General features: G+C 56.5%; 2 protein-coding genes across 2 annotated transcripts; both read left to right on the top strand.

The window, feature by feature from the left end:
• Nucleotides 1-204: 204 nt before the first annotated feature.
• On the top strand, nucleotides 205-7,514 carry LOC119711657 (signaling lymphocytic activation molecule-like). Its single transcript, XM_038162108.1, has 8 exons — nucleotides 205-698; nucleotides 953-1,262; nucleotides 2,588-2,908; nucleotides 3,367-3,648; nucleotides 5,181-5,312; nucleotides 5,873-5,961; nucleotides 6,309-6,455; nucleotides 6,550-7,514. The coding sequence occupies exons 2-8, from the start codon at nucleotides 1,211-1,213 to the stop codon at nucleotides 6,592-6,594; spliced, it is 1,068 nt and encodes a 355-aa protein (XP_038018036.1). The 5' UTR covers nucleotides 205-698; nucleotides 953-1,210; the 3' UTR covers nucleotides 6,595-7,514.
• A 151-nt stretch (nucleotides 7,515-7,665) lies between these two features.
• On the top strand, nucleotides 7,666-15,723 carry LOC119711658 (T-lymphocyte surface antigen Ly-9-like). The gene is made up of 8 exons (XM_038162109.1): nucleotides 7,666-8,740; nucleotides 10,982-11,275; nucleotides 11,349-11,618; nucleotides 12,136-12,246; nucleotides 12,560-12,604; nucleotides 13,401-13,459; nucleotides 13,835-13,918; nucleotides 14,075-15,723. The coding sequence occupies exons 1-8, from the start codon at nucleotides 8,686-8,688 to the stop codon at nucleotides 14,126-14,128; spliced, it is 972 nt and encodes a 323-aa protein (XP_038018037.1). The 5' UTR covers nucleotides 7,666-8,685; the 3' UTR covers nucleotides 14,129-15,723.
• The last annotated feature ends 773 nt before the right edge of the window (nucleotides 15,724-16,496 follow it).

Here is a 16,496-nt window from a genome sequence, read left to right on the forward strand (position 1 = left end):
CCCAAAATCCTTCCAAGCTCCCATTCCAGAAGCTTCCAGGAGGAACCACAGCTGTTTTTCCTGGATTAATTCATCCCGCGCTTCCCCATCTGTGTTTTTTTCTGTAAAAGTCTGAGTTTTGAGAAATGATGGTTTTGGGTTTTTACCTATCAGGTGCTTTCTGAGCAAGGAAGGAGGAGCCTCGCAGGAGGTTCCGGGCGGGTTTTTTTTGGGTGGTTTCGGGTTTTTCGGCCATTCAAAAATCGTTTCCCGGCAGCAAAACCTGGCGGAAAACTCCGAGCTGGGCTTCCCTGGAAAGCAGCGGGATGTGATCCAATCCCGGGCTTGGATTTGGGTTAAAATCCTGGAATTTTCGTCCCTGGAGGTGTCCAAGGAACACCGAGGTGGGAGTCGGTGACATCTTGGACTGCTGGATCCCGGAGCTCTTCTCCAGCCTCATGGATCCTGGAATTCCCGCTCCATCCACACCCTGAAAATTTGAGGACAAAGCGGCGAAATTTGGAGAAAGAAAAAGGCAAAAAACCCCCTTGGATTTCAAAGCTCCTCCACCAAAACCAGTCAAGATTTTCCAGCAGCAGATCCACGACTGGATTTTTTCCGGCCTTTCCCAGCCATTCCACCAGGAAGGACCATCCCCATCCCCAGCCGATCCCAAATCCACCCAGATCCACCGAGAACGAGGATTTGGCTTCTCCCAGGTGAGTTTTTGGGCACCTCCCGTCCTTCTCCTCCTCCTGTTGATCCCGTGGAGCTCCAAGCTGGGATATTCCCGGGGAATTTGGGGTTTTCTCACCTTTCTGGGTGGTCCCACCCCTGAGGGATGGAGCAGATTTTGGGACGCTCCGAGGAGCCGCCCACATCCTTTAGCGGGATCGCTTTGCGGCTTCCACCTCTCCAGAGCTGGAAAAAATCCACGAAATTCCTTCAAAACTGGATTTCCCTCTCTTTTCAGGGCAGTTTGAGGACCCCCCGGCGGGACGATGGAATTCCGGCGGGAAAGCCGAACCCATTTTCTGCTTTTTTTCCGCTTTTTGATTTTCGGGGCACGGAGCGCAGCCCCGCGCTTTGAATAATTTCCGACCGAAGAGGATAAAAGACAAAGGTTGACTCAATCGGCCCCAAAAACAGGAAATGAGAGGCCTGGGGTCGAAGAACTTCCTGTCAGCACCTGCTCTGAACCCCGGGGCGGCGGAGGCTCCGTGACCCCGGGATGGGCTCGGGCACTTGGCTCCGGCTGCTCCTCACCCTCGGAGCTCTTTGGGGTACGTAGGGTTTCCTCCCTCATTTTGGGGGGTTTTGGGTCGTTTGTCCTGGATTTTGGGGTTTTTTTGGCTGGATCTGAAGGGGTTTTGGGCTCTGGGGTGGAGGTGCTCCAGGTGGGGTGCGAGGAGTCTCCCAGAGGGAGGAGGGGATTAAAACACGACGGAAAAATTTCGGCTGGAAAAGTGAAGGATTTGGGTGAATTTTAGCGGGGCTGTGAGAGCCCTGAGGGGTTAATTCGGTGCCAGGAGGAACTGGGATGTTCCAGAGGAAGATTCCCGGAGGATTGCCTCAGATCACTGGGCTGGGAGATTCCCGAGGAACAAAATCATGGAACGGTTTGGGCTGGAAGGACCTTGAGGATCCTCGGCTTCCAACCCTTTGCCGTGGGACAGCTGCCATGAAAATGGGGCCAAAACCTGGGTTTGGGGAGTCTGGGGAGCCAAAATTCCCTCCAGTTGAAATTCCAGGCTCCAACAGTGGGAGATTGTTTGCCTTTTTCCTTTTTTCCTTCCGTTTTTCATTCCTTTTTCCTTTTTTCTTTTCCTTTTTTCCTTTCCTTTTTCCTTCCTTTTTCCTTCCTTTTTTCCTCTCCTTTTTCCCTTTCCTTTTTCCCTTTCATTTTTTCCTTTCCTTTTTCCTTTCCTTTTTTCCTTTCCTTTTTTCTTTTTCCTTTCCTTTCCGGGGCAAAACTGATGGAAAAAAGACTTTGGGAAAAGTGGGGGTGGCACAGTGGGGACCCCTCTCTGCTTTTGGGAGCTCCAGATTTGGCTCCTCCTCTTCCTCCTCCTCCTCCTCCTCCTCTTCCTCCCACCACAATTTCCTACAAAAACAGGATTTGTTTGCCCAGAAATGAGGGAAAATCTGAATCGAGGAAAATCCAAACCGAGGAAAATCTGAATCACTGGCTCGCCATAAAAATCAACGAAGGGGTTTCGGGGGGGGAAAATCCTCCCACGGGGACCCCGGGGTGTGGGAGATGAAACCCCTCAGGTTTTTCCCAAAAAAAAAAACCAACCTGGGACCACCTCAGCCGGACGGAAAATGTGGGATTTGCACCCGAGCCTGCTCCCAGGCGGCTGCAGTTCCCAAAATTCCAGGATGTTTGAAGTTGGGAACAAGACTTTGGATCCGGGGGCCTCACCTTTGGATTTGGGGTCTCACCTGTGGATTTGGGGTCTCTCCCTTGGACCTGGAGGTTTCTCCCGTGGATCTGGGATCCTGTGGATCACCAGGCGGGATCCAGCGCCATCCTGGAGGATTCCTCCGGGATTGGGGTGAGGACGATCCCCGCGAGCCTCATCCCTTCTCCCTCCCCTCTTCCCAGGGGTCGGGGCCAGGGAAACCGTGCTGGGAATTCTGGGAGAGGCGACACTCCTGCGGATCCCCCACCAGCTGCGGGAGCGCACCGTGGAATTCGGGGAAGCCTCCTGGAAAAAAATCATGGAGGAGCCGCTGAAGAAGAAATTCCTGCTGAAGATTTCCGGCGGGAATCCCGTGGAGTACGAGCCGGAGCGGATGCGCTTCCACGAGCAGGACTTTTCCCTGGAAATCCTCAACACCAGCCGGGATGACCAGCGGCTCTACGAGTACAGCGTCAACAAGGGGTCGGAGGAGGAGGTCTGGCAGGTCCAGCTGGAAGTGTTCGGTAAAAAAATCCCATTGGGAATCACCGGGATGATGATCCAGACCTTTCCTGGATGTTCCAGGCCTTTTCCTGGATGTTCCAGACCTTTCCTGGATGTTCCAGACCTTTCCCGGATGTTCCAGGCCTTTTCCTGGACGATCCTGGCATTTTGGGAGCAGGTCTGGGAGGTGTATATTGGTCAGGGGCGTGCAAAATGCCCCCTTTGATGTCCAAAAACCCCTGGAATTTCCATTCCTCCTTTTTCCAGAGCTGGAGGCTGATCCCAGCTTTTTTTGCTGGCATTCCCCGGCTTTTTGTTGGATATTCCCAGCCTTTTCCCGGAATTTCCCGCCATTCTCCTGGAATTTGCTGGGTTTTTTTTCCGGGTGTTCCCGTCCTTCTGGGAGCAGGTCTGGGATGCGGGAGGTGGGAACCGCCGCCCTCCGTGCCCCAGTCCTGGAATTCCCGTCTCTCCCCAGAGCCGGTGGCCGAGCCCAGCATCCGGATCCTCCGTCGGGACTCCTCCAACGGGAGCTGCTCCCTGGCGCTGCGCTGCTCCTCGCAGCGGGGGGACGCGGTTTCCTACAGCTGGGACAGCCGGGACGGCGGATCCGGGGGGATCTGCTCCGGCAACGGCAGCGACCTGGCGCTCTCGTTCCCCCTGCGGAGCGCGGCCTTCGGCTGCGTCTGCACCGCCCGCAACCCCGTCAGCAGCCGCCGCGCCGCCTTCGACGCGGCCCAGTGCGGCTCCCAGCACAGGGGTAGGTCCTGGGACCCCGGAATCCTGGAATCCCATAATCCTGGAATCCCAGAACCAAAGAACCCCAGAACCACGGAATTCTGGAATCCCGGAATCCCAGAGCCCCAGAACCCCGGGATCCTGGAATTCCAGAACCCCAGAATCCTGGAATCTTGGAATCCTGGAATCCCAGAGCCCCAGAATCCTGGAATTCCAGAACCCCAGAATCCTGGAATCTTGGAATCCTGGAATCCCAGAGCCCCAGAATCCTGGAATTCCAGAACCCCAGAATCCTGGAATCTTGGAATCCTGGAATCCCAGAACCCCAGAATCCTGGAATCTTGGAATCCTGGAATCCTAGAACCCCAGAACCCCGGAATCCTGGAATTCCAGAACCCCAGAATCAAAGAACCCCAGAACCACGGAATTCTGGAATCCCAAAATCCCAGAGCCCCAGAATCCTGGAATTCCAGAACCCTAGAACCCTGGGATCCTAGAATCTCAGAGCCCCAGAATCCTGGAATCCCATAATCCTGGAACCCCAGAACCAAAGAACCCCGGAACCATGGAATTCTGGAATCCCAAAATCCCAGAGCCCCGGAATCCTGGAATCCCGGAATCCCAGATTCCTGGAACTCCAGAACCCCGGAATCCCATAATCCCAGAACCCCAGAATCCCAGATTCCTGGAACTCCTGGAACTCCTGGAATTTTGGAATCCAAGAGTCCCGGAACCCCAGAATCCAAGAACCTCAGGCTCCCAGAATCCCAGAATCTCAGAATCCCGGGATTGTGGGGTGGGAAGGGGGCTCTGGAGATGTCCCTGCGCTGTCAGGGCGGGCGTGGGGATTCGATGGATTTGGGTGGGGATTTGATGGATTTGGGTGGGAATTTGATGGATTTGGGTGGGGATTCGATGGATTTCTATGGCTATTTGAGATTTTCTACGGATATTTGATATATTTCTACGGATATTTGATATATTTCTACGGATATTTGATATATTTCTATGGATATTTGATATATTTCTATGGATTAATGGGATCCCACTTTGGACGAGAGTTTTTTACGGATATTGGAGGTATTCCTATGAACATTCAAGACATTTCTGCCCCTCCAGCCCCCGTGAAGCCACCTGAGAGATTTTAGGGTTTTTTTCCGACCCCACCACCAGCCCCCTGTGGCTTTTTCGCTCAAATAAGGCAAATGAAGAGCTCAGAGGCGTTTCCTGCCCTTTGCTTCCTGCTCCGCAGCGCACCGGCCCCGAATCAGGTGACAGAGGTGACAAATTCAGCCTCCGAATCTGGCGAGGAAGTGGCAAAGCTCAGACCCAAAATTAGGGTGCAGTGGTGGCAAAAATCAGCCCCGAAATCAGGTGACAGGTGACAAAAATCAGGTGACAAAAATCAGCCCAAAATCAGGTGACAGGTGACAAAAATCAGCCCCAAAATCAGGGGACAGGTGGCAAAAATCAGCCCCAAATCAGGTGACAGAGGTGACAAAACTCTCTGGGTGACCCGGGGCCACCTCTCCTGTGTGTCCCCTCCTGTCCCAGGTGACCCCGGGGTGGGGACACGGCTCCTGGTGCCGCTGGTGGTGCTCGGCGTCATCCTCATCCTCATCCTCATCGTCATCGTGGTCATTGTCACCTTCAGGGACACCTGTGGCCAAATTTGCTCGGTCAAATGTGAGTTTGGGGGGTCCTGGAGCGGGTGGGGGTCCCTGAGGGCTGATCCCCAAAATCCTGGGGGTCGGGAAAGAATTCCGGGGTCATCGGGCGCAGGCTGTGACCAATCCCCAAGCGGTGTCCTGAGGGACCGAGGATGAGCTCCTGGGAGAGAAAATCCCGAAAGGAGAATCCTGAGGGGACTGGGGGGGGCTGATCCCAGTGAAAAGGGGGATCCAGGCGGGATTTGGGATCTGCTGGGGGGATTTGGGATCTGGGATTTGGGATTTGGGATCTGCCGGGGGGATTTGGGATCTGATCCTAGGGAACGGGGTAGGACAAGAGGGAATGGCCTCGAGCTGTGCCAGGGCTGGAAATTTGGGGAAATTCCTCCTGGAAAGGGCGGCCAGGCCTCGGCCCAGGGAGGGTTGGAGTGTCCACCCCTGGAGGTGTCCGAGGAATTCCTGGAGATTCCTCGGGATGGCCAAGAGGGGACCGGACACCGCTCGGACTCGGAGACCTCGGAATTCTTTTCCAACCTGGCTGATCCCGGGATTGTGCCACCCCTCCCCACCCCACAGGTGACCAGGACCCCTCCCGGGTCACCCCGGACCCCTCCCAGGTCACCCCGGCCAGCGCCACCATCTACGCCCAGGTGCAGCGGGTGCAGGTGAGGGGGAAATGGGAAAAAAAGGGGGGAAAATGGGGAAAAAGGGGGGAAAATGGGAAAAAAAGGGGGGGAAATGGGGAAAAAAGGGGAAAGTGGGGAAGAAAGGCGATAAGGGGGAAAAGGGGGAAAAGAGGGGAAAAAAGGGTGAAGAAAAGGGGGAATAAACTTCACTGACACAACTTGCCGAGCCCCCAACGTCCCACGGTGGCTTTGGGGACAAACTCTGGGATTTTCCCCCTTCTCCGAGCCCCGCTGGGCCCAGCCCCGGCAGGAAAAGGTGGCGGCAGGACCGGGGTGGCCCCATGGGGACCCTCGCGTCGCTGCCCACCCTTTGTCCCCTCCCACAGAAGCCCCAAGGGACCGTCCCCAACGCCACACCCCTGTCCTGCACCACCATCTACGCCGCGGCCACCGGGCCACCCCTGGCCCCCGACGGAGCCCCCCGGTCCCCGGCCGGGTCCCCAACCCCGCGGGGACGCCCCGCGCTGTCCCAGGTAAGGGGGACCGTCCCCAAGCCCCGCCCGTGGGGCCCCCCCGGCCCGGCCGCCTCGCTGACCCCTTTGTGCCCCCATTTTTGTCCCCCTCAAGGAGCCCACGACGGTTTACGCCAGCGTGACCCTGCCCGTGGCCTGAGCCTCCCCGGGATCCCCTCCCGGCTGGAATCGCCGCCGGTCCCGGGGGATCCTCTGGGGATCCCCGAGCACCCCCAGAGGAATCGAGCGGCGTGGCCGGCGTGCAGCGCTGTGGGATGGTCAAGAGAGGGCTGGACACGGGAAAGGAACCTCTCCCGGCTGCGCGGGAGGAATCCCAGCGGGATCCCGGAGCCGTGGGAGAAGGGAGAGGGGCTCTGGATGCGCCTGGAGCTGGGAATGATGGATGATCCAACGGGAATGGTCATTCCCACACCTGGAGTCCTTGGAATGGTCATTCCCATTGCTGTGACTCCTGGAATGGTCATTCCCACACCTGTGACCCCTGGAATGGTCATTCCCACACCTGGAGCCCTTGGAATGGTCATTCCCACACCTGTGACCCCTGGAATGGTCATTCCCACACCTGTAGCCCTTGGAATGGTCATTCCCACAGCTGGAGCCCTTGGAATGGTCATTCCCACACCTGTAACCCTTGGGAATGGTCATTCCCACACCTGGAGCCCTTGGAATGGTCATTCCCACACCTGTGACCCCTGGAATGGTCATTCCCACACCTGCGGCCTCGGGAAGGCCGTCGGGATTTGGACTCCAGCCTCATCCCTGCGGAATTTCACACCAGGATCTCATCCCGCGGTCCTGAATTCCCAAGGGAACCCACAGGGACTTCAAAGAGCAAAAAACGGGAGGTGGTTTTGTTTCCTGAGCTCCGGAACGCGTTAAAAATCCCAAATCCGCCGGATTTTGGCCCGAGGAGTGAGGGATTTTGGCAGAAGCCAGGTCCTACCAAACTTTCCCATTCCCATCCTTTCCAAGGGATTTCATAAGCCCAAAATACCTCAGGTGCCCGCAGCTCGTGGATTGCAGCGGAGGGAAAGGAAAATAAACTCGGAATTTAGAGAACCCGTTGGGATTGGATTCTGGAGGGGTTTCCCAGGCTGGACCTGGATTTGGGGGAAGAAAAAGGAAGTTTTTTGCCCAGGGAAGGGCAGCTCAGGCTCGTCCTGGTGGCTCTAAATTGGTGGGAAAGCCCCGAATTCCATCAGGGAGGTTTGGAGTCGCCATCCCTGGATGTGGCAAGGCGAGAATCGGAGGCTTTCTCTCTCTCTCCCCGCGTCCGAGGTCTAATTCAGGCTCTAATCAGCCAATTAATTAATTAAACGAGTTTATTGTGCAGCTCAGCTGTATTTACACCAAGGAAAAAAATAAATAAAAAACGATTCCTAAATTTCCAAACCCTAAAAACCCCACAGAATTCCCACCTGCCTGCCCAATCCCAAATCCATCCTCATTCCTACCCCAAAATCCTCCTCATTCCCACCCCAGAATCCTCCTCGTTCCCACCCCAGAATCCTCCTAATTCCAACCCCAAAGTCCTCCTCATTCTGACCCCAAAATCCTCCTCGTTCCAGCCCCCAAATCCCCTTTCTGTCCCCAAAATGTTGTCCTCAAGGTCCCGTGCACCCCACACCAGTCGGGGCCGGCAGCTCCCAGTCCCTCACCGGGGCAGAGGAACCAGGGTTTGTTTTTTTAGGATTTTTAATCCATGCTTTTAGGATATTTTTAGAATATTTTAGCATCATTTCTTTAGTCTGCTCCAGCTCACTTCCCCCTCGCCCCAAAATTGCACCACGACCGTCGGCGTGTGACCTTTCCCGAATCGTCCCGGCTGGGGAAGCGCCGCCCGCCCAAAACTGTCACTGTCCCATGTCTGGGGGTGGCTTCTGGGGGGGGACAGAGGGGGCAAAGCTGAGGGCCAAAGCTGGGGGAACCGGGGCTGGTCCCACGCCACACCTGAGCCACTTGTCCCACACGGCGACGCTCTTGCGCAGGCGACGCTCTCGGCTCGCCATCTTTCCATGGAACACGGAGCAGGTTTTTATTACACATCTTAAATTTCCTTTTGGGTGTGAATTGCTCCTCCTTGGTGCGTCATCTTTGTCACAAACCACATCTGAAGCCGCCCCGCCTCGACCCAGGCACTGAAAAGCCACGCCGCTGCTCTTCCTCTTCCTCCTTGTGGAGCTCGTTTCTGCGTGCCGATGCCCCAAACCCTCTCCGTTTCCAGGCAGCCATGGACGTGCTTTGGATCCCTCTTCTCGCCACCCTCGCGCTCCTCCACCAAACCAGTGAGTGCCAGGTGCTCCTTCTGCCCTGGGGAGGAGACCTGGGGGTGGTTTTGGGGTTTTTGGGGTCGAGGGATGTGTGGGACCCCCAGAGGAGCTCCATGGGGTGGATTTGTGCCCAGTGTTGGGATCCAGGGCTGCCGTGGAGACCTGCTGCTGGAGGGGCAGTGTCCATCTCTGGTGTCCACCCCTGGTGTCCATCCCTGGTGTCCACCCCTGGTGTCCATCCCTGGTGTCCATCTCTGGTGTCCATCCTTGGTGTCCATCCCTGGTGTCCATCCCTGGTGTCCATCTCTGGCCCAGCCTTTGTCCAGCTGCTGCCCAGGAGCTCCTGGCAGAGGTTATTTATTCCATGGATTCGCCATCCCTGGAGTGACCAAGGCCAGGATGGAGTCCCCTGGGATGCTGGAAGGCTCCGGGAGGTGGAACAGGATAATTTTAAATTCCCTCCCAACCCCAAACCTCTCCGGGATTCCACGATTCTCCTCCAAGGAGCAGCTGCAGGCCTGGCCAGGAGCTCCCTGTCCTGCTCGGGTCCCTGGTGGCTCAGAGCGAACCTTTCGGACCTTTCCGAGCCACCTCCAAACTTTTCACTTCCATTTTCGCCTCCAGGCTCTGTCCTCGCTCCCCTTTGAGCCTGCCAGGCGCTCCTCGTCCCTTGGCAAGGAGCCCGTGGGGGGTTTGGGGTGGTTTGGGGGACCCCCAGGAGGGTGGGGACGTGTTGGGCCGGCTCCAGATGGGTGGAGGATTGGGGAAACGTCCAGAGATGGGGCAACCAGGGGGAAAGATGGGGCAACCAGGGGGAAAGACGCCCTGGCCTCCTCCTTGGCCATGGAAACCCTCTGGAGAGGAGCGATGAGGTCCATCCCTGCTCCAGATGTTCTCCAGACGTCCTGCTCTGCCTTCAGCTCCGTGTTGCCTCCCAGTTTTTGGCGGTCTCGTCCTGGGGTGTTTTCTGGCTGAAAAGAGGGAAATTGGGCAAGGTCCAGCCCTTCCCCAGCCCGAGGGGGTTTATCGTGGTGGCCATCCCATGACCGACGTGATTCAGCCAATTTTGTGCGCGTTTATCTTCCCCTGCAGCTTTTTCCTTCCACGTGCTCCATTGTCCGTGTCCCGAGGCTGAGCGAGACAGAAGTTCCGAGCCCGAGCTCGGGGGTGGGATCAGTTCCCAGTTAGAAAAACTGGGAAGAAAAACTCCATTCCCAGTAGAAATTGGGTGGCGCGGTTAATTGGAAACGAGAAGTTGCGAAAATAACAAAACCAGCTCCTTCCTCCTTGAGCTGGTGACCAAGGGAGCGGCGTGGTCACTGCAGGGGAGGGACGGGTCCAGAGGGAGCTTGGACCTTGTCCTGGGCTGCATCCAGAGGAGTGCGGGAGGGTTCTCGTTACGGGAATGGCGAGATCCCACCTGGAGTGGTCAGATCCCACCTGGAATGGCGAGATCCCACCTGGAGTGGTGAGATCCACCTGGAGTGGTGACGTCCAGCCTGGAATCACCAGATGCCCCCAGGTCTGGTGCCCCCAGAAGCTCGTGGAGCTGTTGGAGCGGGTCCACAGTTTCAGAGTTCCTTTCCCTGCGGCCGCAGGCAGTGTTCCGCCTGGAGCAGCCGTGCTGGAGCTGCCCCGTGCACCCCTGGCAGTGCCCAGGGCCCGGCTGGGCAGGGCCGGGAGCGCCCTGGGCTGCTGGAAGCTGTGGGGATTTTTGGGGAGCACAATGAGAGGAGTTTCGGGTCCATCCCAACCCAGACCTTTCCACGATTCCCTGATTCTCCTCCAAGGAGCGGCTGCACGTCTGACCAGGAGCTCCCCGTCCTGCTCAGGGATCCTTCCCGACCTTCCCATCCCCAACTCCTCGTTCCCCTTTCCCTCTCGGTTCCCCTCCGGGCTCTGTCCTTGGCACGAGGCTGCGGGGGCTCAGCCTGGGGGGGCCTCGTGCTCTTCCTTCACCCAGGGACCCTTCCATGAGCCCCCCATGAGCCCTCAAACAGCCCCAGCCCGGATGGGCTTCACTGTCTGGGTTCAGCGACCTCATCCCACCGTGATCCCACCGTGATCCCACATTGATGCCAGCTTGATCCCACCGTGATCCCATCTTGATCCCACCTTGCTCCCAGCTTTTCATCCCACCTCCATTTCCCCTTTTCATTCCACCTTGATCCCACCTTCACCCTCCTTCATCCCAGCTTTTCCTCCAACCTTGATCCCACCTTCACCCCAAGTTCTCTCTCCGCTTTCTCTCCCCAGCGAGCGCCAGCGACACCACGGAGATGATCGGGGTCCTGGGCGGGTCCGTGACCTTCCGCACGCAGAACACAGATGGAAATGCAGCACACTGGAGTTTTGGGAATGAACCCATAGTGACTGTGAAATTTGAGGATTCTCCTACAATAATATTTTTAAAAGACGAATTCAAAACCCGTTTTGCCATCTCCGAGAGAGGCCACGTGCTCAGCATCTCCCAGCTGAGGATGGAGGATGCCGGGACCTACTCTGTAACAATCAACGGAAAAACATCCACCTTCCGCCTCCAGGTGTTCCGTAGGTGCTCTCAGTGCTGTTTTTGGGGTTTTTTTCCCTAAAAGAGAGGTTTGTGACCCCGCTGTGCCCCCAGGGGAGCTGCCAGAGCCCACGGTGACCTGCGAGGCCCAGAACTGCTCGCACGGGAGCTGCAGCTCCTCCCTGCGCTGCTCCGCGCCCGGCGCCGACCTCGGGAACGTCTCCTACACCTGGAGCAGACAGGATCGGACGTGGGACGGGAGCTCCGTGGTGCTGCTGGTGAACGAATCGGCCGGGGACGAGCCGGAGCCGCTGACGTGCACGGCACGGAACCCCGTCAGCAGCAGGAGCGTCACCGTCCCCAGCCCCGGGGTGCTCTGCGCGGGTGAGAGCCGGGGGAAAGGTGGGACGGGCTGATCCCGATTGCCTGGGAAATGTGGGAATGTTGGGGATGGGATGGGCTGATCCCGATTCCCTGGGAAACGCGGGAATGTTGGGGATGGGCTGATCCCGATTGCCTGGGGAACGTGGGAATGTTGGGGATGGGATGGGCTGATCCCGATTGCCTGGGAAACGCGGGAATGTTGGGGATGGGCTGATCCCGATTGCCTGGGAAACGCGGGAATGTTGGGATTTGGGATTGGGACGGGCTGATCCCGATTGCCTGGGAAATGCGGGAATGTTGGGATGGGATGGGCTGATCCCGATTGCCTGGGGAACGTGGGAATGTTGAGATTTGGGATTGGGACGGGCTGATCCTGATTCCCTGGGAAACGCGGGAATGTTGGGGATGGGATGGGCTGATCCCGATTGCCTGGGAAACGTGGGAATGTTGGGATTTGGGGTTGGGCTGGGCTGATCCCGCTCCCCCGAGATCTTTTCGCATCTCCTCCCTTTTCCAGGCGCCCTCTCCAGCAGCCAGCTCGGGGTCACGGGCGGGATCTTTCTCACAGCCGCGATTCTAGTCGCGCTGCTTTCATTGCTTTTCCTCGGGATCTTATGGAAATCCAAAGGTGAGCGTGGAAAACCGTCCCTGGAGCCCTGGGCAGCAGGAGGGGGGACCCGGGGCGGGGGACAGAGCCAGGGTGGGGCTGATTTGGGGCTGATTTGGGGCTGATTTGGGGTGGATTTGGGGCTGATTTGGGGCAGATTTGGGGCTGATTTGGGGCGGATTTGGGGCGGATTTGGGGCGGATTTGGGGCAGATTTGGGGCGGATTTGGGGCAGATTTGGGAGTGATTTGGGGCTGATTTGGGGTGGATTTGGGGCAGATTTGAGGTGGATTTGGGGTGAATTTGGGGTTCTGATTCTGTCGCATCTCCCCCAGGCTGGAGGAAATTCCACCTCTCCCAGTCCAAGCCTGCGGACACAGGTGGGATTTTGGGGCAGTTCCCTGCCAGGGAATTGCATTCAGGATCTGGGGAACCATCCCCGGTGCCGTGGTTTGGGATCGGAGCTGAAGGACCCCGACCCCCCTGTCCTGGCGGGAATGGGAAGGGCTGATCCCAGATTCCTGAAATCCCATTTTCCCTCCATTTTTGATGGAAAACTTCATCCCAGACCGCCAAGGGGGAGCTGGGAGCGCAGCCGTGGGATCATGAAAAAAAGAGGGAATTTGGGGAAAAATAAGAGCTGGCAAGAGTGGGGGGGGGAAGTCAGGAATTCCACTCGGTGACTCAGGCTGAGTCCAGCCAAGAATACCAGAATTCCCGAGGTTGGAAAATCCCTCCAGGACCGCCGAGTCCAAGCTGTGCCCGATCCCCACCTGCTCACCCGGACCAATGCAGGAATTCCAAAGGGAAATTTAGACCCAAAAATGGGATTTTAAGGGATCTAAATCCCCCTTTCCCCACTCTGTCCCATGAGCAATGAAGGGACCACGTGAAGGAGAAATGAATCGATTTTATCCTCCGAAAAGCAGCCAGGAATTTGGGATTGAAACCAAAAAAAAGGCGGATTTTCCCCTGTCCTTGGTGCTGGAAGTTCATCCCAACCCCACAGCACCAGGGAGGGTGGGATGAGGAGCAACTCCCGCCTCCTGCAGCTCCGAGGGGCTCCGGGGTCGAGGTTTTACCCGAGCCTGGACTCCTGAGGTTGGGATTCCCTCAGAAGCACCCAGGGGGATTCCCTGCATCCCAAATCCCCAAATTCCCGCTTTTTTTCCCCAGCTGCAGAGGCCACAAGCGACTACGCCACCGTGTACGCCGAGGTGGGCCCTTCCCAGCAGGTGAGTCCGGGCTTGGGGACACCCCGGGAACACCCTGGGGACACCCTGGGGACAGCTGGACAGCCCTTGGTTCATTTTGAGAATTCCAAGTGGGAAGTGCCGCAGCTGGAGGCGGCCCAAGGGCTCCTGGACTTGCCCAAAACCCCGTGCCCAGCCCCAAAACCTCGTTTTTTGGAGGGATCAGAGAGAAATGGGGATTTTGGGGTTGGAGGGAGTTTTAAATCATCCCATTCCATGGGCGGGGACACTTCCCGCTGTCCCAGGATGCTCCAGCCTGGCTTTGGGACGGGACAAACCTCCACGGGTGGATCTTTGCGGGATCTCTGGATTTGGGATCCTCTTTTCCCAAACGCTTTCAAAATCCTCTTCCCCCAGCGCGTCCCCGACGGAGCTAAAGCCAAACCAGCGGACGGGGCACCCGCCACAACCATTTATTCCCTGGTCAAACACCCGGACCAGGTGAGCCGCGAGACCCCCGGGCCGGGGCTGGAACCCCTGGAGCTGGGATGGGCACAGAGGGGTCCAGAGCCTCAAACCCAACCCCAGGATCTCCCGCCGGGGCTGGGATCGGCCCCCGCGATCCCAAACCCAGCTTGTGTCCCTCTGTCCTTGCAGGCGGGTGACGGGAAGGTGGAAGATGCCGCCGCAACTGGCCTGGAGCTGGTCTAGAAGGACCCAGAACCGGTTTAAAGGAGCTGGAACTGGTTTAAGAACGTGAAACTGGTTTAAAGGACCGGGAAGTTATTTAAGGACATGAAACTGGTTTAAAGGACCTGGAACTGGTTTAAAGAACATGGTTTAAAGGACCGGGAAGTGATTTAAAGATCTCGAGCTGTTTTAATGAGTCTGGACCTGGTTTACGAGAAACCAGAACTGGTTTAGAAGAAGCTTGAACCGGTTTGAAAGACTTGGAACTGGTTTAAGGACATGAAACTGGTTTAAAAATCCCTAAAGTGTTTTAAAGGTCTGGAGCTGTTTGAATGAGTCTGGACCTGATTTACGAGAAACCAGAGCTGGTTTAGAAGAAGCTCGAACCGGTTTAAAAGACCTGGAACTGGTTTAGAAGGACCTGGAACCGGTTTCAAGGGTCTCCACTGGCCGGTGAGATGGATGGATCCCACAAGGTGACTCTGGGACAGCTCCAACATCCCCGATCCCGCTCCGGACCCGGATCTCACGGATCTCCCCCTCCCGGAATCTCCGCTCCTGGTTTTTTTTCCCTCTCGCTGGGATTTCAGGGAGGATTTTTGGGAACTTTCTCCTCTTTTTTGGCCGCTCCGTGGGATTCAGGCTCCTCTTCCCACCCTCTCCCACCGGGATCCTGCACCAAAACTCTGCCGAAGCTGCTGGGACTCCCAGACGGGCTGGAGGAGACTCTAAAAGGGTTTTTCCGTGGAATCCCGGAATTCCAACCCCAGCCTGGGACCAATCCTGGTCACCCAGAGCCGCATGCAGTGGGTTCTTTGGACGCTTCTGGGGATGGCTCCAAACCAGCCCCTTTTTGGGTGAAAAACCCGTTTTTTCCAGAAGGAATTGTCTCAGGGAACATTTGGAAACAATTTTTCACAAACTATCATTTCATTTTTCTTTGCACGTGAATTTTTTTGTAAAGGATCTTTTACGTGAACGATATTTTTATAAGGTTTTTTTTTTTTTTTCTCTTTTCTCTCTCTCTTCTGCTGCATTTTGAGCCTTGCAAGAACCTCAGCTTCTCGCGGGGCTGAAAAACACCAAAAATACAAACACAGGAAGCCAAAATGAGAACAAGAAGCGGCGGCCCCCCCCATCGGCGCTCGCGTGGTTTCAGCACCTGCTCCCCTTCCCTGGCTCCGGAACATTCTAAATTTTACAGCACCCCAAAAAACACCTGAGCCCCACCAACCCCTGCAGGGCCAGGGCTCGGAGCTCGGGATCTGGGATTCGGGCTCAGGGCTCGGGCTCGGGGTTTGGGCTCGGGATTCGGGGTCTGGGATTCGGGGTCTGGGGTTCGGGGTCTGGGATTCGGGGTGGATCTGAGGGAAAAACGGGACACGGAGAGCGACGTCGGTGTGTTTGCATGTCGGGGTCTTGATTTTGGGTGAGGGATTTGGGATTTTGGGATTTTGGGTGAGGGATTTGGGATTTTGGGATTTTGGGTGGGGGATTTGGGCAGCGCTGCTGGAGCTGGGTGGATTCCCAGCAGGAATCTGGGGATTCCAGCAGAAATTTGAGGACCCCAGCAGGAATCTCCAGGAGCAGAATTCCTCTGGGACGTGTGTCCTGCCGGGGACAGGGACCCGAGCAGGTGACACGGGACACATTCCTCCTTTCCCTGCTCCCCAAATCCTCCTGGAAACGGCAGAAATTGCCCCAAAACCACCAACTGGCCTGGATTTTTCCAGTGCCTCTGGAATTCTGGGAATTCTCTTCCCTCCCGTGCCTCTTCCTGCTGCTCTTTGTCTGCTCCGTGGTGAATTATTCACGGGTGGAGCCGGAGACACCTTTGAAGCCTCTGGAGTAAAAATTCCAGGCACATCCCAGATCCCAGCGCCCTTCCTGCCCGCACTTTATTTTTTGGAATAAAATAATTTTTTTTTTAATAAATTGGGAATAATTTGTGTTTTTTGAACACTTGTCGGATTTCTGGAACATTGTTCTGAATGAAAAGCAGCTCGGGGTTTTATGGGGGTGGGATTTGTGAATCTGTGCCTGGAATTCCGATCCTTGGCTGGGATCGGGGTTTCAGCAATTCCAGGGATTGTCCTGAAGGGATCTGGGGAACTCCTGGAGCTTCCCCCGCTCCTTGCTCAGACCCTCAACCCTTTCCCTGCCCCTTCCCACGGAGGAACGGCTCCATGGGGTGGAGAGATGATTCCGTGGGGTGGAGAAATGATTCCGTGGGGTGGAGAGTTGATCCATGGGGTGGAGAGATGATCCATGGGGTGGAGAAATAATTCCGTGGGGTGGAGAAATGAATCCATGGGATGGAGAGATGTTCCATGGGGTGGAGAGATGATTCCGTGGGGTGGAGAAATGAATCCATGGGATGGAGGAATGA

This window comes from Motacilla alba, chromosome 25 (assembly GCF_015832195.1).
Source record: "Motacilla alba alba isolate MOTALB_02 chromosome 25, Motacilla_alba_V1.0_pri, whole genome shotgun sequence".
NCBI classification, from domain to species: domain Eukaryota; kingdom Metazoa; phylum Chordata; class Aves; order Passeriformes; family Motacillidae; genus Motacilla; species Motacilla alba.

Excerpts from the sequence above, each read along its gene's own strand:
- LOC119711657 (XM_038162108.1), top strand. The coding sequence starts at position 1,211 with ATGGGCTCGGGCACTTGGCTCCGGCTGCTCCTCACCCTCGGAGCTCTT. Across the intron at positions 1,263-2,587 it reads CACCCTCGGAGCTCTTTGGG|GGGTCGGGGCCAGGGAAACC; the intron begins GTACGTAGGGTT and ends CCCTCTTCCCAG. Across the intron at positions 5,962-6,308 it reads CCCAGGTGCAGCGGGTGCAG|AAGCCCCAAGGGACCGTCCC; the intron begins GTGAGGGGGAAA and ends CCCCTCCCACAG.
- LOC119711658 (XM_038162109.1), top strand. The coding sequence starts at position 8,686 with ATGGACGTGCTTTGGATCCCTCTTCTCGCCACCCTCGCGCTCCTCCAC. Across the intron at positions 8,741-10,981 it reads CGCGCTCCTCCACCAAACCA|CGAGCGCCAGCGACACCACG; the intron begins GTGAGTGCCAGG and ends TTCTCTCCCCAG. Across the intron at positions 11,276-11,348 it reads CTTCCGCCTCCAGGTGTTCC|GGGAGCTGCCAGAGCCCACG; the intron begins GTAGGTGCTCTC and ends CTGTGCCCCCAG.